The sequence below is a fragment of the Labrus mixtus genome, chromosome 5 (genome assembly GCF_963584025.1).
Source record: "Labrus mixtus chromosome 5, fLabMix1.1, whole genome shotgun sequence".
Lineage (NCBI taxonomy): Eukaryota > Metazoa > Chordata > Actinopteri > Labriformes > Labridae > Labrus > Labrus mixtus.
Window position 1 is genome coordinate 17,927,223 of NC_083616.1, and position 24,558 is coordinate 17,951,780.

The 24,558-nt window shown below is 39.4% G+C and overlaps 3 protein-coding genes across 4 annotated transcripts in view; 2 read left to right on the forward strand and 1 right to left on the reverse strand.

The window, feature by feature from the left end:
* The window catches only part of LOC132974343 (phospholipid-transporting ATPase ID-like), a 38,573-nt gene extending 26,711 nt beyond the window's left edge, over positions 1-11,862 (reverse strand). The window contains exon 1 of the mRNA XM_061038359.1: positions 11,692-11,862. The gene's annotated coding sequence lies outside the window, so the exon portion shown is untranslated. The remainder of the gene's footprint in view (positions 1-11,691) is intronic.
* Positions 1-24,558, forward strand: part of LOC132974347 (histone H2A.V) — a 212,014-nt gene that overhangs the window by 60,748 nt on the left and 126,708 nt on the right. The window lies entirely within an intron of this gene.
* The window catches only part of LOC132974344 (metal transporter CNNM4), a 46,812-nt gene continuing 37,833 nt past the window's right edge, over positions 15,580-24,558 (forward strand). The window contains exon 1 of one of the 2 annotated variants that reach the window (XM_061038361.1): positions 15,580-17,031. In XM_061038361.1, the coding sequence (XP_060894344.1) occupies positions 15,621-17,031 (1,411 nt within the window). In that variant the 5' untranslated portion in view covers positions 15,580-15,620. The remainder of the gene's footprint in view (positions 17,032-24,558) is intronic. The other variant, XM_061038362.1, reaches the window with a different exon arrangement.

Below are 24,558 nucleotides of genomic sequence, written 5' to 3' on the forward strand. Positions count from 1 at the left end.
CCCTGTGGTCTGTCTCAGCTGTGTGATGATGGGTCTGAGAAGTGGCTGTTGGTATGCAGCGGTTACTCTAGTCTCCACTAGAGCCATGAACCACAAAGCCAATTAATCATCAGGAGTCATCTGTAACTCCTGAAGCATGTCCTGCACCATCCGTCTTTAAACAGTGGACCCAATCTGACCGCTGTACTCACATAAGATCATGCAAGCGGATATATACACTGCATGTAACACCTTGAATGTGGCTGACAGGGATCAAGACCAAACAGAAACCTGTGGGACTGAGACATGAATACAATGTGTTAGTGCAAAAACTGCAGTTCCTAAAGTGTCCACTTGATGCTGGCTCTAAACGTGAGTCAATCCCCATAAGGCCAAATATGAAAATATTGAATTTTATAGCAGAAAAAAACTTGATACAGCCTGCTGTAAAAAACAAAAAACAAAAAAACAACAACATAAAACTGCTTTGATCTAAACAGCTACTTTCTCTATTTACTGTAAGACAATTCATTCATGGTATTCATTGTTATGGAACTCAGGATGTATCTGGACTTAATGATACTCTCAACTCATGACACAATATGTTTCATAACATACATTCACAATACGATATGTTATCGTGTTTTTTTGTTTCCCGATTTTCTTATTTCAATAAAACGAGATTGAAGTCAGTTTATGAATAATTAGGATTATTGTGTTTAAATTCTCATTGAAATGTCTTAATATTGTTTTGTGAACATTGATTGGCAAATTGATAAGGTATCAGTGTATGTGCTCAGATTTAGCCACATATGGGGGCGAGGTAAAGAGGCTCAATCCCCATGTTTTTACATTTTTGGATATAAAGCTATAAAAAAAGAGCAATCAAAAGTCCACCAATAAACCCAAAAATGTAAATTAACCATAAGATACATTTTCTTTGTAACATCCATGTAATTTTCCACAACTTAAAACTCATGAGCACATCAACGTAGAAGAGGGACCATCCGAGGACCAAATCTATTTTAAGTTATTTTCTTAATGTTTTCTATTTGTAAGAATTGAAGGAGGGAAAAGTATTTCTTTGCGTGTGTTTGTGCTCTCAGTCCATGTTGAGGATTCCCGTACAGGCAGACGACACACCCCTCGGCATTGGTTGCCAAGGTGACCTCAGCGCTGTAGCTATAAATACCTTCCAGATGTGTTTGTCAAAAAAAGTGTTTAAACAAGGATGCCTAGGCTCTGAAAACACACCATGTTTTGTCTGCATCATTGTTTTAATGTATCTGTGTCTATATGCTCCTCATGATATAATACAAACATAGTTATATTAATATGACTAAAGATAGAGTAAACACAATTGTAACTGCCTGCTGTAGGACAGAGTTTCACTATAATAAAATACCTAAAACAAACAGTTCCCCTTTTAATGCACTGTAAGCACTCAAGTTAATTTACTAAACGGTTTCTTCTACAGCCAAACACTTGGAAAAAAATGACATTTAACTCACTACAATGATGATTAATAAAGCTTCAATGATGAATGTTAAATTGTGTGGGCTGTTAAATGTTTGGGGGGTGTTTTGGACCGACACTGAACTTTCCAGATTTCATTTAAATGCTGACACACAACAGATAAAAACATTCTCTAGTGAGACCTAAAGAGCGCTTGATTTAACCAACAAGGTTTCTAGAAGTTCTTGTTATCTACAGATAATATTCCTCCTGTGTTATAAGACATTTTTGTTTGACTTTTTACTTCAAAATGAAAGGTCATTGTGTTGACAGTTTATAGTCTCTTTGTCTATTTGTATGTTTATTTTTCAGCAGATTATAGAATAAACACCAGCCAAATCTTCATGGAAGTTAGGGGAAGAGGAGAAGTATGAGCCCAGGAAGAGAGCGCTACATTTTCGACCAGATCCTTTTTTAACAAATGAGAAGTTTAGGGTCGAATGAGGATCAAATATTTTCATTTAGATCCTGTTTATACAAGTAATCACTTCTCCCTTGTGTGAATACGTTTTGTGACAACACTTTGTGATAACGCTCTGTCAATTTCATAATGTTGTTTCAGTCACATTTTACATTTAGTAATGAATGTCCACAGCAGAGACGATGTGTAAACATCCATATTTTGACATACTCCTGGCCCTTTTAGTTTCAGTTCAAATGACCCAAGCTTCTGTTAAATAATACGCATATTTAGAACTTTTCTTTGTAGAATAACGCTGTCACACAAACACCATAAAAACCGAAGTGGCACGCTGTCACATTAGAAGTATTCCTTCACTACAAGGACCACTATGACACCGAAGTTTATTCCTCTCAGCACATTAAACCGCAAATAATACAAAACAGATACCTGACAGTTGATATACAGTAGATTCTGTGTTTAAGGACAAAATGTGTGATTGCATTTTTCACTTTGGGTTCTTAGAAACTGTGATAAGGGTTTATTCACAACCGACACTTCATACATCTTAAAATGAAAAGTCATATAAATAACCAGTAGATAAACGGTAATGATGAAAGATTAGTTGTTCAGTTGCAGCCCTATGAAGTCAGGTTTTAGTCACACACAAAGACACACACACCTAACAGTGGAATTAAAGCTATTTCAGGCAAACAAAGATGTGTAACAGTAGCCGAGTGTCACAGTCACCTGTGACTGGATTAAAAGGTCAAAGGTCACACACATGAATGAGTGTCTTGTCCGATTAGTGATCTCTGGTTTCTCAGACGAACAGAGCTCTATTCTCTGAACTGACCGCTCGTTTGCAGCTAAAGAAAGAAGCTTTTCCTCTGAGTGAGTGTGTGCATCCGTAATGTGTTGGTGTCAAAATGCTCCCTTTATTGTTTCATTAGTTTAAAGAAAGGTATCCTACCATATCTCAGGCTACTCCAAAAAACTGCTTTGACTAGAGTTTTCTTCATCTGAAGATCACATGAACTAATACTATTCACTGTATTTGTCTGGAAGCTTTATGGAGATTTATAACCAATAATTATATTGCGGTAAAACTTACCAAATAAATCATTTTACTTCTTCACTTGAAAAACAAATTCTTTGAAATCCACTCACAGGGTGACTCATGATATGATACGATAAGATACAATATGACAAGATACACAATACGTAGGGATGTAACGATTCACTCACCTCACGATACCATTCACGATAAGATTCCTTTAGGGGCTTTACAACCCACTTGTCAGTGTGGTTTGGCCTTTTAATGGTTTTTTAAAGGGAAGGTGATTGGAGCTTCTCATTGTGGTGTCGATTAAATGGTGCATCATGTTGGTTGTTCTATTTTTGTAGTTCCCTGTCTTCTTGCAATATTTGCATTTTGCACATAGTTTTTGTCTTTTCCGTTATCTTCTCACCTCTTTCATTTTTTTGTCTTGGAGAAGCCAAGATTCATTTTATAGAGTACCGATGTGAATCTTGACACCTTGGAATCGATTTATCACCATTTTAAAATGAATCTTCACATCCCTATTACGTGGCCCTTAAAACAACATTATCATAGCAATTCCACGATAATCAATACTTTGCAAGATAATCATATTATGTACAGTGTGAGACATCAATTCTAACAAGTAGCAGTAGTAGTCTTATCGCATCCATCACTACTCGTCTGGTGCTAAGGATGTGTGCATTTAGTCGACTGAATGATTAATAATTTGGTCAAATATTATGTCCAAGCTCTAAAGCAGCATAAAAAATGCATTTGTATTAAATCATACAGAATATTTCAGGTGAAAAAATATGCGGCCTTAAGTAACATGTGTCTTTAGGTTTTAATTTTAAAATGATATGGCTTCAATAGAGCGGAAACAAGGGCTTAGAGAATATATTAAAGTGAGGGATGATGAAGTATTCAAAGACTAGAAAACAAAGAAAGCAAAGAAGGGAACACTGTGTTTTAAGGGTCTAGCATATTCAGTGCTTGAATTGAATTAATAGATTTGTTTTATCTCTCTTGAAACACACATTACCCAGTTTGTAACCAGACTGACCTGTGTCCAAACTGCTCGAATCAAAATGAACACCAGAGAAAAGTGACCCTCCCTGCAGAAAGAAACAGAAAACAGTTCTGCACCCACGATGATGTACTGACTGTTGTAAACACTTCAAACAGCCAAGCACAGATACGAGCTGTTGCATGAAAGTATCCGTTCAGTATGGTTAGAACATGCAATCACATCATGATCTGCAGTAAGTGATAAGCCAATGGGGTCAGTCGCTCTGTTTTCAGCATGTTGGTGTGTGTTTAGTGTAATAGCAAACAGAGCCTCATTAAGGAGGTCTGTTTACAACCAGGAGATTAGTCCGAGGCCATTAACTTTCTTAATGTTTCTCCAGCGCCAGCAGAGAAGCTCTTAAGAATAAACAGAACAAACTTTGAGGAATGTACCTATCAGGCTATAAAAACTAGGGACATTAGGATTTAAGGGAACGAGAATGGGGTACACACAACCTTCCACAAGCAAGAAAACCAGGAGACACAAGGAGCAGCAGTTTGGTGTCCATTGTCCATAGAAATTTTGGCAGATTCTGCCCCCTTTTTCATTGTCTGGTTAATTTGAGCCATTGTAGTTGTTCTAGCTATTGTACTTGTTCTAAGAGTCTTTGTTTTGTATGAAATCTCTTTGTATGTCTTAACCCCTCTTTGTGTCAATCCATGCATCCTTATGAGACTCCTTTTAGTTTTTGAGTCTCTCCTTGTTGTAGCTATGTCTGTCTTTTGCTTTGTTTATCTCAAGTCTCTTTCAGGCTGTTCTCCCTTCTTGGTAGTAATATTGAGTCTCTGTTGTCAATTCATTGCTTTCAGTCAGGTGACTGGCGTGGAGGCTCAGTGCATCTGAGGAAAGTTGCAGTCATCACTGAATACTCTATGGAGGAGGTGCAGCATGGGCTTGACAACGCATGTTTACATCACCTGACAGCCGCAGGAAAACAGAGATATTAAGATGAACTGCACATTTCCTTCAGTGGTGTTTACATATATTTAGTGGAGAATCTTTCCCCCCCACAGCCGACATGGGGGGGGGGGGAATTAGATGAGATCTAATGTTAATGTCAGGATCATTGATTCGGCCAATGGGAGCCGATATATCATCATTAGAGTCAGTGTATTGTGTTCTGCTCGCTTTTGGTTTCCATAATAACAATACAGTTTTAAACAGAAATATTTCTGATGTGTTCAGGTTTTTTTTCTCTTAGAATCTTAAATTAAACCCTAAGAGTTCGGATATGGTTTCAGGGGAGCTCAGTGTTCCAAAATACACCTGTCAACATTTTCTGTTGCATCTCTATCATCAGGTACTTCTCTTATCAGGCTGCAAGCTAATAATAGAAAAATAACAGAACACACACTGCGCTGTACTTTTTACAACCCATCAAGCCTTAGCAATAGATCAACCTGTAGATCAACCTAACTTATTAATGTTAGACCTATGTCTAATATTGAGCATAACAATGAGCATGTTCTTTTCTTTTTTGGTCCTATATCAAAGCAAACTGGTTGGTCGAAACAAGAAATTTGAGGATGATGTGATTTTGACCTCCAAAAATGGACTGTCACGTGCACTGTACACTGAACGAATGGTCAGTTAATTAATCAAGAAAACACAATGCAGATTAATCAATAATCACAATAGATGTTAGTGGCAGCCACAGAGGGAAGGAAGGCTCAATTCTTTTGAGGTTAGCTTCTTTCTCTATCATTACTGAAAGCCTCAGATCATCAGCCAATGTTACAACCGGTAATACCCCCATACAGAGGAAGGGAGGGGAGGAAATATTGCAGGGTAGCACAGATTAAAAACCCAAATTGCAACTTGATCAAAGATTTCACAGTCCATAGTTCATCGTTTAGATTTGGTCTCCAAAGGCAGGAGAGGGAAAACCGCTTGTATGAGAAATGCAAATTTGACTTGTTTTGGTTTTGCAAATATTGTTAGTTGTGTAAAATTGTGTTTCTGTGCTGTTTTATCACATTTGCCTTCCCATTTTAGCACAAAAATCAGTTACAATGACTCAACAATAGCAGGAAATCAGCAGCAGCCACTTCTTGCTAATTGCTCGTAAGGGCTGCTTCGCCTTGTATGGGACTAAAAAGGGAAGCAGTGAGCCAACACAGAAACCGTGCTGACATAGAACTACTTAAAAACAATGCTGTATAAAATAAAAACAGCCATTAAGCCATTGATGCCATTAAATATGTACTGAAAGAATGTGCTATACAGATGTGTTAACACGTTAAAAAATGTGATATCTGTAAGCAGAAGTGTCTGCAATCTACTATTAATTCTGAAAGAAAACTTAATGACACAAAACAAATCTAAATCGCAAAACAGAAAGAGGAATTCAAAATGTCAAAGACAGCAGCAAGAGAGCTGATACAAGTAAAACAGGGTACATTAGGAGTTTTCAGAAGAAAGGTGAAGCCAATTTTAAGAGCAGCGAGGCTCAGTGCAAAGTTTGGAAAGTCTCAGGAAAAAAAATGTGTCTGAAAAAATAAAAACTGTAGGCGCCAAACCAGATTTTGGTATCGGAAGCGTGTTGGTTTTCATTGTAGCCTAAGTAGTATCGTCAACTGGCATAGTAGCCACATTAGCAGGTTTTGACTGTGACATTTAAGCTTTAAATGATGTCTTTATCTGCATTTAAGATGCAGTTAACAATTTGCTCTCAGTCTTTCAGAGTTTCTAGTCTGAATGTAAACAAAGAAACTGCACGGGAAAATAAATCTTGGCTTAATACCCTTCATTGCCAAACACTGGCCCGAACAGTTAACCACTCTCAGAGGCCATATCATCATCAGACATTAGCTAATACGTTCTGAGAAGGCTGCAATACAAGAGAATTTGAGAAAAAAAAACATTTTGGAACATGATGAGAAGGGTTTCGTAAGAACAAAAAAAAATGCAGATTTGTTCTCTTTGATGACAATAGGTAAAGATTTACATTGCTTGTAGGAAGTGTCTCGTTGAGCCAGTATGCATGGTACCACCTCAGTCTGACCCAGTACTAACCGTGCATCTGGTGCCCATACGTGTCAGAAAAAAACAATCCCACTCCAGACATTTGAGGTAAAAACTAGAGATGGTACGGTTACTTTAGTACTTTAGTCGTTGTTGACTTCTCACTACTCGGGCACCTTTATACAAGTTGTTCTAGGCTACAACTGAGTTAGCGTAACATGCACCATGTCCAATACATAAAGACGATAAGTTGTAGGGCCTGACATGTGACATTTAACTTGCGTAGAAGACAAGGAGAAACCAGTGGAGGCAGGCAACACATTATTTGCTGGCCCTGTTAGCACATGTCATGGTGGTGAAACCAGAGCAGAGAAGATTAACCTGCTATCAACGAGATGGTGACTGGAGACCATTTTTGTGGAAGGCTTCAGCGGGATGATGGCATTTATCGAGCTTCAGTACAAGCAACCACCATGGCAGACAACAGCTACAAGAGTGGAAAAGTTTATGAGGAAAGCGCAACAGAATTGAGAGCTGATTTGCAAGATGTTGACAAAGTGGATGCTACTACCAAGAGGCAACTTCCGGTTTCTACAGACTCGTGGACGGCTCTCACCACAGTCATATCACTTTTCATTTCTCATTTCAGAAGTGGATTTGAAGATTAAGATTACTTTGTTGATCACCGCAAGGGGAAATTCTGTTTTTACACTCTGTTAATCTTGCTACACACACACAGGCTGAAACATGCACAAACAGGATCCTATGGACACGCACTAATGGAGAGATGTCAGAGTGACGGAGCTGCCCAAAGTTGGCTATCCAGGAGATCTGTGTAACGTCTTTGTTTTAGTAAAAAAAAAGTATTTTTGTAAGTAATTGATTACTCTTTAATAGAGTATAATATTGAAATTATTGGTGGGAAAAGTCACCTTGTTTTTTTAATCTTTGGCATGCTAAGGATGCTCTGTGCTTGAGGACTGTTTAAGACACAACAGCATGCTGCAGAGATTAAAGAGAAATCAAATCCTGCGTTTTTGATTGTAAAGAAAATTTTGAATCTAGGTCAGGTACTAGCCCAGAAATGTGTCAGCCTCTGCAGAGGTGTATGGTTTTCCCCTGCCCACATTCAACCACAGCTCATCTCATTCCCGGATCTCACAGTTTTTCTGCGGCGGTCTTTACAGTTTGAGTTGCACAGACAGACTGTACGGTTTCAATGGAAAAACTTTTTTTTTGTGTACCAGAACACATTGGCCAAAAGGTTTCCTGTGTAGAAATATGTTCATACATGATTCAAAATAGCTCTGCATGTTATTGGAAACGACTGACATTGCGATAACTTTTCTTTCTACGATATTGCGATACGGAAATACAGAAAATCAAACCAGATAAATGCTGTGTTTTTATGTACATACAGTATAATGTCTGCATGATATTTAAAAAATGTACGATGTGTGATTAGTTTGTTCGATATTTCATAATGAAGTGCTGTAATTAAACATTAAAGAGTGCACGGTAGCTATATCTCAGTTTTTAAATCTATCCCCGAAGTAGCTCAGTCCGTAGGGACTTGGGATGGGAACAGGTTCTAGTCCCGCTGCGGACCCAAGTATGGCAATTTGTCTGGTAGCTGGACAGCCACTTGCTGAGCACTGCCGATGTGCCCTTGAGCACGGCACCAAAAACCCCCCACCGGCACAAGAGCGCTCCCTGTGGGCAGCCGCTTCACTCTGACATCTCTCATTAGTGCATGTCCATAGACTCCTTTGTGCATGTGTGTGTTCCAGCCTATGTGTGTGTGTAGCACGTCTCAAAAACAGAGTGTAAAATTTAATTTCCCCTCGCGGGATAAATACAGTTTACCTTCTTCATCATCTGCTGTTTAAATGTTTACTCATCTATTTGCAACATGTCCCTCCTGAAACCTAAAAAGCTGGGGGGGTTTTAAACACTACACTGGCACCAATTAATCCATCAAACAGGTGAAGTGTTCCCATACTGAGTGAGAAATGATCTCTTCTTTAAACATTGTATTTCTGCACTTTGTTAACTTCCATGATACATTTTTAATAAATATCTAACTTTAAACTTATAAAAGTATAAAGTATGTTTTTATTGATGCCATTGTTGGTTTTATTGATCTAAAAGTATTTCTTACTTCAACCACTCTACTGTTTGTTCATTTTCTGTGTTAAATGATATCACTCATAACACTTTTAACTGACCACAGACGCAGTTTCGATGTGAGAGGAAAACTAGGTTAAATAAACCAAACGAAGGCATCCGACTGATGTGTTTTCCAAAATGTTGGTTACTGATTAATGACAGTTAGGCAGTAGAAATGACTGAGTGAATGAGGAAATAGTCTGTTTGAGCTCGCGTTTTTTTCCTCATTCATCTCAGTAAAAGAGAAAATAAGACTCAAAAGAATATAAAACAATCATAGGAGTAAAATAAAAACGTACATTTTTCATCGAGTTATCCAATTTAGAAGACGTAAAAACTGAACTGATTTTGATGCTTGTATAAATAGAGATGCCTGTTGAGACCTTTTTCTCACAGATGACTAACATTAACAAAGCAGCAATGGGAAAGTGAGCTGCAGTTATGACACAAGGACACAATACAGCAATGGCCCTTTGGGCGCCGCACCAAAAGACCCGAACAATCATCCTCTGAATAATTCACCTGACCTCTCAGGCCACAGAGCCGCTCCTCCTCTCGTCTTACCCGATAAAATGCTGACATTTTGATTGACCTTTTAGCCTAATAATGTCCTCCCTGTTTCATAAAGAATCCTGCATGGGTCTCATCAGTCCATCAAACACTCCAACTTTGATTTTTGACCCAGATTAAATAAATTGTTTGCACTTCAGGTTAAGTATAGCGAACTTACATGACCTTTCAGATCTCCTGCTTGGGTTAAGTTAGGTCCTTGCCAAGAGCACGGCTCAGATGATGACCATGTTGGTTGTTTGTTGGTCCCATTTACTGAATTAATTAAAAGGATGTAGCCACTGTAATGTCACTCTTTGGTTGTAAAACCCTCTTTTGAACACTTTAACACTTTGGTACTCATCATCTCTGTTTTTTGAAGACTAAAGGGACTATGGTTGTCAAAATGTTGCATTGATACTTTTGGATACCACAGGTTTTAAAACTATTCCTTCTCCATTATTTTGATGATTAGTATCCAAACATACAGAATCAGTCATATTTATAACAAAATGTGGGTGTGAGGTAAAGAGAGAGAGAGCACTGTCTATGTTGCACAAACATGTTGGCAACATTTGTGTTGCTGTGGAATCGATACAGGTATCAATATCGTTTGATTATTATTTTTTTTAACCAGAATTGTATCTATGTCTAAAAATCTTCTATTATGGCAACCCGAGAAGTGACCATATTTGACCCCCAGAACAACTTGACAGGTTGCCTTGATAGAAAAATTGTTAGCCACACCCTGAAGCACGTCCTGCTTCATTGTTGATTTCTAACTACACTGACCGGATATTTAAAATTTCAGAATAATAACACTGGTTTGATGCATTGCATTAATGACTTACGCATTTAAGCGACACTGATGGTAAAAAAAAGGAGCTAAGAATAATAATTATAATTTCAATTATAAAGCACTGTTCAAAAACAAGTTACAAAGTGCTTTAACAATAGACTATCTACATAATCACAACTAGGCTACTTCACATATTCCTGGATATTCTATTAAATTGCATCTACAAAGAAGACCTAACTATTTTCAGGCGATTTTAATGTAGTCAACAGCAGGGCCTATGTTTTCAAATGTGGTGGAATAAGTCTTATAGGCCTACTTCATTATTAGAAATTGCTAAATAAAGTAAATAACCTCAACAATACAAGATGAAATACAATACTATCCGATTATCTCTGAATAGGAAACACTGCAGGATATGTTTGAATGTGAGTACTTCACTGTCTACCGGAAAACGAAATTACTCATCATTCATCACTGATAAACTAACAGCCTATAGGCCTATGTACAATTATCTAGGCTACCTGTCATGAGCATCCTCCTTCTCTTCTCTCTTACTATGAATACAGATGTCGTCATCTTTTACCTTCAGCAAACTACAGCCAGGACTGCAACCTTCAGCTGCGAGCGAAAATATGAACTAAAATCACGCTTAGAGAACAAAACAACCCCCGTGCCCTTCAAACACACTCATGTAAAAACTACAAAACACATTTTTGGCGGTATAATTCCAGTATCACGGGTGAAAATAATATTTGAGGGAAGTTTTGGAGAAGTTCGCGTAACTAAAAAGCCACGCTAAAACAACAGGGAACTAAAGTTACTCGTGTTGTTGTGAAAGCACACAATGAGTTTTAATTCGTTACTAGAAATAATAAAAAAGAAAGTTTAGCAGGGGTGTTTCCTGGACTTTCCAACATTCTTCAGCCCCTTTAACTCAGCCTGTCATTCTTTCCGTTACTTTTCTGGTTTTAGAAGTCCCTGGAGGGCAGCAGAGACAAGAGACAAGAGAGAGAGAGAGAGAGGAGACACCGCTCACTTCAGCTTCCTGTTCACCCGCCTGCCTCTCTCAAGACCTCTTCCATCTCTGCCCTTTCTTCACCAAAATCCATCCCACCATGTCAACCAATCTGCTCCCCCTTCAACCCCTTCACCTTGACCTCTAAGTAGTCGGCAAAACAGCGAGAGTGAGTGCGTCCTTTTACCTTACGTCCTGTCCGCACGTCCCGGGTGACTGTCCAGGGAACTCAGCAAGAAAAATCTCAAAAGTCCGAGAAGAAAACGAGGGCTAATGTTTTCCTCCTGGTCTCCCCACCACCCGCCTCTCCTCTTCCCCTCCCTCATGCTCTCCCCTCCTCTATTTCTCTCTACTCCTCCCTTTGTTTGAGAGCGAAGCGTATCATTGCACCACATCAGATAAAAGTGAGTTTTCTTGCGTCAATAAGCGGAAACGTGGGAAAACAGCACGAGTAGAGGCGACACAACAAATGGACACTTAATGTACAACGATTAATAAGGAGTTGTGGTCTGTAGGAGCTCAAATTAATAAACTTTAAAATCAAGTTAAGCACAATCAGGAAAACATAGCCGACTGCAGCCCTCTTAAAGTTAAACTGCTAAATTATTTTAGGTTCATTATTAACCTATTGAGACATTTGCAGGCCCAGGCTCCTACTAGTGATCATTTTGTGTTTTTCTTCTATAGAGCCTATATTTCTTGTTTGAAAATAATTTATATTTTTCAGATTTAATGCTTCTTTTCATATAAACAAAAAAAAAGTATTAGCATATAATAATTACAATCTAAAATTGGTCACTTGTTGATTTGATAAGCTGGAGCTTTAAAATGATTTCTTTAAAGTTATTTAAAAAAAACAACAAAGAAATTGCAAAGCCATGAATTTACTTTTGGTATTCATAATTAACAATTTAACTAAACCTGCGTATTTGTATATTTGTTTTTAAACCCCTTTCATGCTTCTTTGTCAATACGATGGACAGCTGTATTGGTTTTGATTAAATGGTTTCACTTCAGCCACTTTGAGAACATTTGGCTCACCCCTTACACTGCCACCAACTGGGGAGTCATAGTAACTGTATCTAAAATGTCTTCACAAGCTAGAGGACAGACGGGTCAGAAATTCCATGCGACTCAGGTATATCTTGCAAATGCTGCTATTGAAGACCCTCACATGTGGGGGAAATCTTGCAATCGTCTTCATGATGAAAGAAGGGATGCAGGAGGAGATGTTGTAGGTGTGTGTCTGCAGCTTATGCTTTGTTGGATTCACCACAACTAACAGCTGGATGTTCACTATGAAGGTCAGCTTGTTTTTGTTGATGAGCTCAATCTTGCTGGATGTGGAAACTTAAAACAATAAATTCATTTCCAAACCTTCCCGAGACACTTACCACTTTTCTTCTCAAAGTTTTTTCTCCCAGAGGATTTCTAGTACGCCACAGTCAACTTGAGGACTGGGGAAGAGGAGGCAGAACTTTTTTGTTGCTGATCTCAGGGAGGGAAGGGATCCATCGACAGACATTTATCATCTAAACAGACAAACCCAGGTGTGGATACAGACCATATTTGATAGTGTGAGCTCAAGGAGGTCTCCACGATTTTTGGTGTTTGCAGGCAAATTTTTTCAGGGAGAGAACAGTTTCAGAAGACGTTAGTTGGAGAACTACAGAGGCTTTATAGGCTGACTAACAGATATCAATAAAAACAATAAGACTGCTGCATCTTTGGTAACAGACGCAAAGGATGAAGAGTGAGTGGAGCACAAGAGGAGTCAAACAGTTTCAGTAAATTCAAATGTTTGGATAAACAGAGGCCAGGCTTTTTTGCACGCTGATCTTGCAGGCCGACGACAACAGAATGTGAACAGGTCAGTGACAGGGGACAAGAAGGACTACGGCTTATGTGACAGAAAAGCTGGGCTGTTAGAGGAGTGTGAGGTCACATTAGAGTTCTAATAATGCTGAAACCAGGAGCAGATATAGTGAAGTGGAGGTGAGTGCGTTTGGTCTTAAAGGCATCGTTTGTTGTCTTTGATGGCTGATTGAACGCTTTCAGGCAGCAGCTTTGTGGACCAAGGGGCAGGATGATGTTGGGAGAGGAAGAGATCTTTTGAACCACACATCAGAAAGGCAGGAGGAAGGTGGGCAGCTTCTGTTGTTTGAGCTATAACTGTGTTTATTTGTAATGAGCACAACGAGCACCCAAACCTGTTTGAGGAGACCATCAACAGTGGATCACAGGGTTTTGTCAGGCTATTCTTAGAGGAGGAGCATGGACATTCAGGGCAGATTAATATCAGTAATGGAGGGTACTTTTTAGGCACTAACATGTGTTTTGAAAGTGTTTGTTGCCACTTGTAAAATCTGTCAACCGCACAGGTAGCCAAGACCTAAAGCACTCCTTGCTTTTTGGCGTTTCACACCAAATGGGACCATAATTTACAAAATGAACATCCTGCTGTATTCAAGAAGACTGGAAACTGACAAGTGAGATCATGTACTGTTTGGAAAATGTTCACTGAGGATATAAATAAACTGAGAAGTGGGGTCATTTTCCCCATCTGATTTGAACTGTTTTTAAGACAGTAGTCTCCCTCTGCTGGCTATTAGACATTATGCAGGTTAAAAACGTTCACAAACCAGAAGCTTTATCCGCCTCATGTTCATTTGATCTGTAATCAAAAGTGCATCAAGAAATTTTTATCAAAAGTTAAAAACTGGGAAATGGCAGGTCTCACACATACAACAAAAAATAATTTAGATTAAAGTACATTTTTGAATAAAATTAAAACAGTCACAAAGCAGTTTTTAATTAAAATGTTAAACAACCAACGACTAATACATCTACAACTGCCTTAGTAAATACAAAAATAAATATTTATTACGTAAATATAACCTCTTTTGGGGGATAGTTATTTAAAAACGATTACGGCTGAATGTCAGTTCTTCAATGAAATCATTGCTTTTCATGATTACTTCAAGATACAGTCACATTTTTCATAAAAAAAAAAAAAAAGATTATGTCATAGTGAGAAAAGTTCAGAAAATTAAAAGAAACAAAACAACACACACACACACACACACACACACACACTTAATCACTTCCAGTCACAAACAAACCCTTCCTTCGTGGTTCTTTTTAAATCAAAAATCCTTTATTCATTGAGCCTTTCATTTGTAAACTTTAATTTGTACATGATAACAGGAATTTAGAGTCAGTTATTGTGATTAACAGTTTTGTGTTGTTTCTGTCACATTTTAGAATTATTTGTTCTATTTGTTTTATTTGTGGCATATGGGCTAATTTGAAATAAACACAAGATACTTCTGCCGTAAAGGATATTCTCAAAGGAACGTCACAGGTTTCGCAAACAATCAGTGTATCCTAATCACCACCAGAAGGCGGAAGAGGAGCATAAATACAACAAGTGATGCTTTTTACTTAGTTTAATAACTTTATCAGAACAACAATGAACTATGTAAAGGATATAGCCTACTTAGTTCAACATAGCAAACAGGCGTGTTTAAAATTGTATAAAAATATTTCTTTCTTTTTCTAGATTAAATTCAGAGACCCTTAGTAACCAAGTAGCCTTTACCTTTCTGATCTCTTTTATGCATACAAAAGTTTGTAATTATGCATTAAGAAAATATTTTGTTTACTACAAGTCAATTTTAGTTGCTTTTGAATAAAAAAAAACATTAAATCCAAATGTTTAAGTACTTCTTTATAAATTCAAATCTAAATTCTTTATCTGCAATTATGAATAAAGTATGAAACATTCAAAATAACTTAATTGAATACTCTCTATAACCGTGTTATCAAAATGGATCATCGAGACTTACTACATACTTTAACTGTGGGGAAAAAAATGAGAGTGAAAAAGTAATGAGCGAATTACAGCAAAAACGGACACAGTCCACCTTAAATGAAAATATACCAGTCTAGCTTAAAACTTATATTTCAGGGGGGCTCGGTCAAGCTCTTTAAGTGACGTTTCCTCTTGTGATTGGCTGCAACTTCGAGGTTTGCTGGGTATGCAAATGAGAGGGGTGGGCGCGTGGAAACTAGTAGGTGACGTCAGTTCCCCCGTTCACAGAGAGCGAAACAAACATGGCGATAGACTCGAGTGGACGGAGGTTTACGCTTACTTTTCTCGTGTTTTCTTGTGTTTTTGCGGGCAGGGAAGCCGAGGCGGCCTTTTCGGAGACAAGAACCCCCCCTCGGATACTGGGCTACAGGCTGGAGGAGAGCGACACGCCGGCAGAGACCTCCGAGAAAGGGGTTATTCAGGTGACCGAGGGTAGTAAAATCACCCTCCTCAGGTTCTATGGGCTCCACTTGTCCCCGGAATGCTCGAAGATTGTCGGCTTCACGGAACTTTACTCCAGTGATAAAGAGGATGACGACTTCGGCGCTATCAGCCTGCCATTTAACAGGACTTGTCCCGAAATCACGAAGGATGTAGTAGTGAAGGGGTCCATGGATGTACGAAACCAGAACACCTCCGGGCTGGTCAGCTTCCACATCAAGCAGCTCCGCAAGAGCGAGATGGTGAAGGTGTTCGGCTTGTGCATCCAGGACCCCCAGGACAAGGAGTGGTACCTGCTGGACGACAAAGACGGCAGACTGAGGGTGGTGGAGGAGAAAAAGTCCCTGCTCCCCGTGTGGCTACAGGTGATCCTCATCTCCTTCCTGCTGGTGCTGTCCGGTATGTTCAGCGGGCTCAACCTGGGGCTGATGGCGTTGGACCCGATGGAGCTGCGCATCGTGCAGAGCTGCGGCACCGAGAAGGAGAAGAAGTACGCGCGGAAGATCGAGCCCATCCGCAGGAAAGGGAACTATCTCCTGTGCTCGCTGCTCCTCGGTAACGTCCTGGTCAACACCACCCTCACCATCCTCCTGGACGACCTGATCGGCTCGGGGCTGGGCGCCGTGGTCGCCTCCACGGTGGGCATCGTTATTTTCGGGGAGATCGTCCCGCAGGCGCTGTGCTCCCGACACGGCCTCGCGGTCGGAGCGAACACCATCATGGTTACCAAGTTGTTCATGTTGTTGACTTTCCCTCTGTCGTGGCCTATCAGTAAGCTCCTGGACTTCGTGCTGGGTCAAGAGATCGGCACCGTGTACAACCGGGAGAAGCTGGTGGAGATGCTGAAAGTCACCGAGCCTTACAACGACCTGGTGAAGGAGGAGCTCAACATGATCCAAGGCGCGCTGGAGCTCAGGACCAAAACAGTGGAGGGTGTCATGACAGCGATCGGCGACTGCTTCATGATACACAGCGACGCCGTTCTGGACTTCAATACCATGTCCGAGATCATGGAGAGCGGATACACCAGGATACCTGTGTACGAGACCGAGAGGTCCAACATCGTGGACATCCTCTACGTCAAGGACCTGGCCTTCGTGGACCCGGACGACTGCACCACCCTGAAGACCATAACCAAGTTCTACAACCATCCGGTCCACTTTGTGTTTCACGACACCAAGCTGGACTCCATGCTGGAGGAGTTCAAGAAAGGTTTGTGTGGAAATGTGTGACACTCGAGTCCTCAAATGACGTCTGTTGTTGTCAGTGACAGGCGAAAGGAATTTGAGGCGCTGAGAGTCAGCTGCAACAATTTCCCAAAAGGGTACAAACATCTCACCTAGGAAAAAGCGAAAGTTATAGTTGAATAGGATTAGAGACCCTCATGCCGTACTTGAGACTTGAGATTGGGTTAGAGTTTGCTGAACTAAAAGTAACAATTTTAAGAAGCATTTCATATCAAATTAGTTTGTTAAATATGAATCATTTACTAATAACTGGTTGCTCTCGTACAGGTATAATGGCCATAATGTTCTTGATTTACACAAATAACAACACAAGTGCCGGATTCTTTCCCTTCGTTATAAAAGCCAATTTTGATACGCAGAACACTTGGCTATCGATGTTTATTCAGCCTGATTTAGTGAGCGGTCAGGCTGTGTTTATAAGGTTATAGTAGAGCAAGACCTTTGAGCTCTTTGAGGTGTCAGCAACAAATAACCAGTTATGATTGAATTTATTCTGACTGTAACACAAAGCATCAAAAGCACCCCAAAGTATTAAGTGTTGTTTTGTTTACATTGGCAAACACAGTTTGTGTATCCCATCCGTCTTTTATTAGTTCCTTTTTTTGCTAAAATTATTAAATAGACTTTCAAAGCATATTCTTAGTGTACAGACTGTCTTCTAACAGATTATATACATTTGGATAAGTGCAAAATACATGCTCGAAAGCTGCATTTAAACATGACTGAACAGCATGACAACTAAATATCGTAGAGCTGCAGAGAAACCATAACAACATTCTCAACATGTTGGCCCCATAATGTGCAGACCCGCTATCTCAGAATCAGAATCAGAATCGGGTTTTTATTGTCGAGTACATTTCCACTTACAAGGAATTTGACACTTGGTGTATTGGTGCTAAACAATTAACAAGGAAATAACGCAGAACTAGCAACAACTTAAGTAATACAGTATAATAAGCTATTACAATATATAAAATAGAATTTAAAAATGTAAGATATAAAAAACACAATGTACAAAAAGTGCAATGTAGGAGCTGTGCAGTGGACTGTGAGAAAAATCTTACAGTGTATGTAAACTACTCACAGAGTGCATGTAAGGAACATACATTTAAAGTCCAGTGGGCTTTAATGTAACGCATAAAGAACAGTCTCACAACAACGCAACAATCTCACAGTGAAACAGACATTACACAGCTTTGTTTGCATCATGTCTTTTATTAGGAGGCTGCGTCTGTCTGCCAGACTAACTTGTGTTCGGAGCGTTTGATATCAAAGATGTATTAGTTTTAGATTTCAAGCTGGGGTTAGGCTGGAAGCCTTTTCTCTTAGAGCAGGAGAGATACTGAATCGAGTTTCCATCTAGTGAGCCTGGAGACATTTTTGGTTAAAAAGAAAACAAAGAAACACAAGATTTGTTTTATTACAGTTGGAAGTATAAACAGCACTAAACCACATTAGGGAAACAGTGTTGTTAAAGATGTTTTTTCTGATAACCCCAGACAGGTTTGTGATATCAAAAACCCTTCCCACTTTCGCATCTGTTGTACACCCTGCTGCCTTTCCTCTTTCAACACACTCGCACATGCACAACAAAAACACACACACACACATGCAAAGTCCCTTTCTCAGGAGGACGCACACACACTGACGCCATCCCCCGCAGGGATTTATTTTTCCTCTCTCAGGGATCTTGTCTCAAGGTCACAGACAGTAGAGAGACACCGCCCCCCCCCCCCCTCCCCAAACACACATTCACACTTTCTGTTTATCAGAGCACAGTGAGTAAGGAGTGATCTCCTCTCTGTCTTTGTTGCAGTATCTGTATCCTACTGTAAGTTGTAGTAATGAAGGATTACTTTGACTTAACTTAGTTGGCAGTCTCTGCACCATGTTTTTGTAAGATGTTGCCTCACAGAGTATCTTGATTCCAGTCGTGTACTGTCACTCTGCACAGGTCTCAGATCAGCTTCTGTTGCCTGTGTTTGGAGGTGTTGTGGTGATGGTGCTGGTGTTGGTGTGGTGTGACATTTGGCTAAGAAATGGCACTGCAGCTCATCCAAGTAGGCTTGGCTGGTGGGAGGGTTGGCAACAAGCTTCAGCACCTGGGCACACACACACACACACACACACGCACACACACATGTACACCCTCTACATTGGCTCACAGCTTGGCAGAGAGATTAGAGAATGCACTCAGTTAAAGATGAGGAGAGGAGTTTGAGGTTTACCGCAGTGGAGAAAAGCCTTAACGATTTTTCTCAACAATTTACATTTTTGAAGACCATAGCAATATAATAAACATTTGACAAGAATTGTTTAATTGAAGAATATGGCGTTGCTTTACAGAATCATGTGGAATAGGTGCACTTTTTTTTTTTAAACTTTCGAAATGTGCTCAGTGAAATTTAGACTGCAGGTCCTCAGGTTTTGTTTCATTATTGGAAGGCATCACAGATTCATTATCTCCTCGATGGGAGTCGAAGTGTTTTTTTTTACATCAGAAATTAAACTGCAGTATTTATTCAGGATGCAATGTCTTTCTAATCTAGTCTTGAACATATCAACAATCCCTGTCTCTACATTCACTGACTCACAGATTTTAAGGCAGGTTCTGAATTGTGTGTGTGTGTGTGTGTGTGTGTGCGTGTGTTGATTGCTGCTCCACTGTCAGATAATCAAGTGTGAAAGGGAACTGTTGGTGACTGATGACACGGTTTTAAAGGTAACATTGTCATAACTACTGTGGCATTATTTTGGAAGGTTAACAAATTGTAAGGAGCAACCTGTAAAGTAACATGTATTCCTTCAGGATGAAATATACAGAGGATATAAGAGACAGTGAGGGGGGGGGGTGACCTGTGTTTACATTATGTAAATATTCTTATGGTAAACCTCAAAGGAAATTAAGTGAGGAGAGGATAATCTTAATATTAGTTTCCACTTTGAACCCATGAAAATTCATATATCTATGTTTGTGCGGCACTTATTGTGCAGAGGAGGGCCTGATGATGTGGAACTGTGATTAGTAATGTAACCTTAAAGTCTAACGTAGCTGCATGTGAGAGCAGACTATATCTACTTCCTGTCGTTCCTCTCACATGTGCTCATCTACAGATGAGTTGATTTCTTCTTGAGCTCCTCTGACACACAAGGGGAGAGATTTTTTATTCTCTCTAATTAAAGTGAAAAAAGCCCAGTGTAACCATATAAGTAAAAACAGACAATAAACAAGAGATCGATTCCTAAAGAAAAAGCAAGAGCTCACTGATGCCCACAGAAGCAAGCTTTCTTTCAGTGTAAAAACATTTTAACTACGTCAGCTTCCACGCTGTGACCGTGATGATGTGGTAACCTGCAGGTTAACTTCGCCACCAACCCCCTGCCTCCTCTATGAGCCAACTCCCCACATACAGCTCAAGTTCTTTTCTTCTGCAGCTTAGCATCCGCTTCCACAGTGATGGCATCCAACTGTGTGTGTGTGCGTGCGTGTGTGTGTGTGTGCGGTAACTTTAGGACATACGCAACATTATTAGATCTACTCTGTCAGCCCAAGATTGTAGCTGTTTACCCTTAAGAGTCCCACTGTATACTCTGACATTTTATCCCTCCCGCTGTGTGTTTGTGTGTGTGACCTTCAAGATGGACTAAGCTTATAAGTGACCTTATTAGACTACATGAAAATTTAATGACACGCTGATTGGCAGGAAATAGTAACAGCAGACATCAAATAAAACGAGAATTCATGCAAGACGGGTAACTTTTAGTTATATAAGTATTCATTTAGGATAGATGATTAAAATTATTTGTACAACTTGTAGACCAAGGATATGAGTTAAGTATACTGTGATAACCAGGAAGGAGGTTTGACTCATGAATCACTTGTTATATAGAAAACACACAAACACAAGTGCAGCATGAACTGGAGGCACAAAGTGCTCTGTGAACATAAACGTATTGTATTGTATTTTAGCTGGCTGAAAAAATACCATCAAAAACAAAACACATTGAAGTGAATACATTTCCTTTGTAATATTATTGTTTGACCATTTTACCTCTTTATTGATAGTCATAATAAAGAAGGTGCAGATTCACATTGGTGTTGTATAGACAAGAGACAAACTGTTTTTCTTTAGTGTTTAATATCCAGTAAGGTCAGCATATTTTAGTCATAATGATTATTAAATATCTGAGTTCCCCAAAAAAAAGTAACAGGTTTCAGCCTCATAAATACATTTTATACTCATGTTTTCTGTTTTTTTCTGTCCTCCTTTGATATATTTTAAACACCTTGTTGGGCAAATAAAATCATTTGAATATTTTCACAAAGACTTTTAGTACAGCTGAGCTGCTGCTCCTAAGGATTGAGCAAATCAAAATCATCAGTTTGGAAGATCCAGAGTCGTCCTTTTTGACAGTTAATTTTAATTTTTTTTTTTTTTACCCATATAGAGGTTTTTACCTGGGCCAAGTTATCAACAGAGGTGTCCCCCTTCTCATAAACAAAAACACATCCTGTGATCACAACTGATAAAAAAAAAAAAAGAATTAAGCATTTGTATGTTAAAAATCAGCATATACTCTTTTAAAAATGTTTTTGTGATTTTAAACACCAGGGTAAAACTCTGATGGAAATTCCACCACTTATCATATAATAATTTGTGGAATAATTTAAGGGTACAATTTGCACAAAGAAAAGGGAAAAACTATTGACTGAAAAATTCTGAGAAGATTTTTCTCTCTATTTGGAGAATGATCCACAGATTTATTGACAATGAAAGTTGCATGTTGTGTACCATCAGTTAAAGGCATTATACTGTATCTATTACAATATTTAAAATTACATTGGACTAGCTGTGAGTTCGTGGGCAGGTGTAGTTCTTTCAGACTAATCACTTGTTGAACTTTGAGCCTTTCAGGAAATGAACCAGCTTGTGTTTAGTTTGTGGTTGTCTGGAGTGTCGGCATTGTTTGCTGTTAATCACTTATCTGTTCAGCCCAGCCGGCCTTCAGGACCACGTTCTGTGTGCTAGCGTTCCATGACCGTTAGTTAGCTTTATCAAACTAGAGTTTATCTCTATGCATTATCATACCGTAACACAGTCTATGCAAGTTATCTTCATGAAATATTCGAGCTGTAGAAACATATTATTAGACTACTCTCTAAAAATCTCTCTCTTTCTTAAATTACATTGGTTTACTATTTTTGATGTTAACATATCTATGAACTTATCTTTAAAATCATACAAAAAACATAGAATTACGTGTTTGTTGTAGATAGTATATTTTAATAATCCACAATCATGATCTAACTCGACAGGCTAAAAATCAGCATCTTCCTGTGTAGAAAACATCCCATGGTCAGCTATCCAACAAAGACAAGGAAGTCAATTTGGAGCATTAGTGAACACTTTATTGTTGGTTATTACATGGTACATGGTACCACTTATTCTGTATTCTTGTTAGACTGGTAGGTTCACCCAGTTACAGTTATACAGACCCCGCCTACCAGGCAGGACCTGATGGGAGACACAGAACACCAGCAGCAGCCTGAAGCAGGTCTCAAGCCTATTGAGGCTGAGCCAGTCACAACTCAGTCATGTGTTCTTGTGAAAGATTGACCTCAGTGACCTTTGAACTCTGCACACACACGCACACACGTGTGAAATGAGCACACTTCTGCTCACAGTCTTCATAACGTTTAACTTGTGACACTCTCTCCTCGAAAAGACTCAGAACTTAATCCTGAATAAAACCGGATCTTAACCTTTGGCCCAACTGGGACTGAAAAGACTCTCTAAGAAGCATGTAAAGTTTTGTTTTTGTCTCTCTAAGCATGAAATAACATAGTTTTACAACTTTGAGTGGAAGATTATTCAGTCCGAGCCTGATAAGTGCTGCCAAAGGGTAGACCTGAATAACCACACAATAATGGGTGTGTCCCCCTCTCGTGCACTCTGCCCTCCACGTCTACCTCCAGTTATCCTGTTGCTTCCTGCAGTCTGTCTTTCCCCTGTCTTTGTTTTTGTGCTGTCTGTCTAGGTAAGAGGAGTTTCAGTCACTCTTCAGGTGGAACAATACCAGTTCTCATTATTAGTGAATTTAAAAATCTAACTTGCGTAGAAAGCTGTTATTATGTAAGAACAGAGCATGTTCGTGTTAGGGCTGGGGGTGCTCCAGTAAAGTTAAAACCAGGGAGGACCAACAAAATAAGAATCTTCCGGATGAATCGAGAATTATTAAACACAAGCCCACATGAATCATAATAATTCAATTAAATCACAGTAATTGTTTTTTTTGGTGTTTTCTGGACTCTTATTGTAGAGTTTTCATGTGAGAAATAAGGAAAGAACAGTTGTTGGTATTGGTTTCACATTAAGGCCCTGACACACCAAGGAGATCGTCGGCCGTTGGACCGTTGGTGAGCGGTCGTCGCCTTAGTTTTTTGTACCTTCTCTGCCCCTGTCGGCCTTTTTTCAGCTGATTCAACATGGGTTCCTGAAAGCCCCTTGAACATAGCATGCCATCATAGTGTCCGTGCTTTCACCGATTTAGTGCGCAATCTCCTTATTTGTCGCCTCTTCCTTTTTCCACTAAAAGATCAAGGGCTGACAACGCCACTGCCATTTTCAACTTTTAATCAAGGATTATTCTCGATTAGGAGTACCTATATTACGAGTGTTGACCGACAGCGGTGTGAAAATGGTCTTCTCTTATCATAACGACGGACTACCGCCGCCTGCTTGCATGGGGAGTTATTTCCTCGTCAGAACATAGGTGGTGGTTGGCTGTAGTCTTTGCGGTGTGTTCAAGTGCAACTTTTTGGCCAAGACAAAAGGCGACGTGACGCGACGCCACAGTTGGTCTTCATCGCCACTAGTCCTTTGCCGTCTGCTTCCTGTGTCAAGGCCTTTAGTCTCCAAATACACAGACGGTTTTATCCCGTCCAATATCTATCTATTCCATTCCTACAGTATTTTATTTCAGATCGTAGCATTGGTTTCAGTCATCCTTTAGTGGTGGGTTTGTCTTCAACCACATCAAAAATCTAAGTAAAGGTATTAATTAATCATTGGTTGTGAGTTTGTGTGGGATTTTGCTCATTTTTGTGTAATGTGTAGCCACATACCTGTTCAAAGGGTGAGCAGTATGGAGGCAGCTTTTAATCTGACTTTAATCTGACTTCCTGCAGGTAGCTCTGTTTGTGTAAGTCAAAGAATATTTGACTTTCAATTTTAAAAGGACAAACCCTCAAGTGTTCTACTCACTCACTCACTCACTCACTCACACTCGTCAACTGACTTCCCTGTTTTTTGTGCTCTGATTCCATTTGTTGAAGACAAAACCTGCTGATGATTGATTCAGGTCTAAAACCAGCCTTTTCCATTCAATGTTCTGTATCCCTGATTCAAAAGCCCTTTCACTAGTTGACTACGAAGTCGGATGATTATTTTATCTCCTTAAATGGGTTCAGTGCCAGCTGAGAAAAAAAACA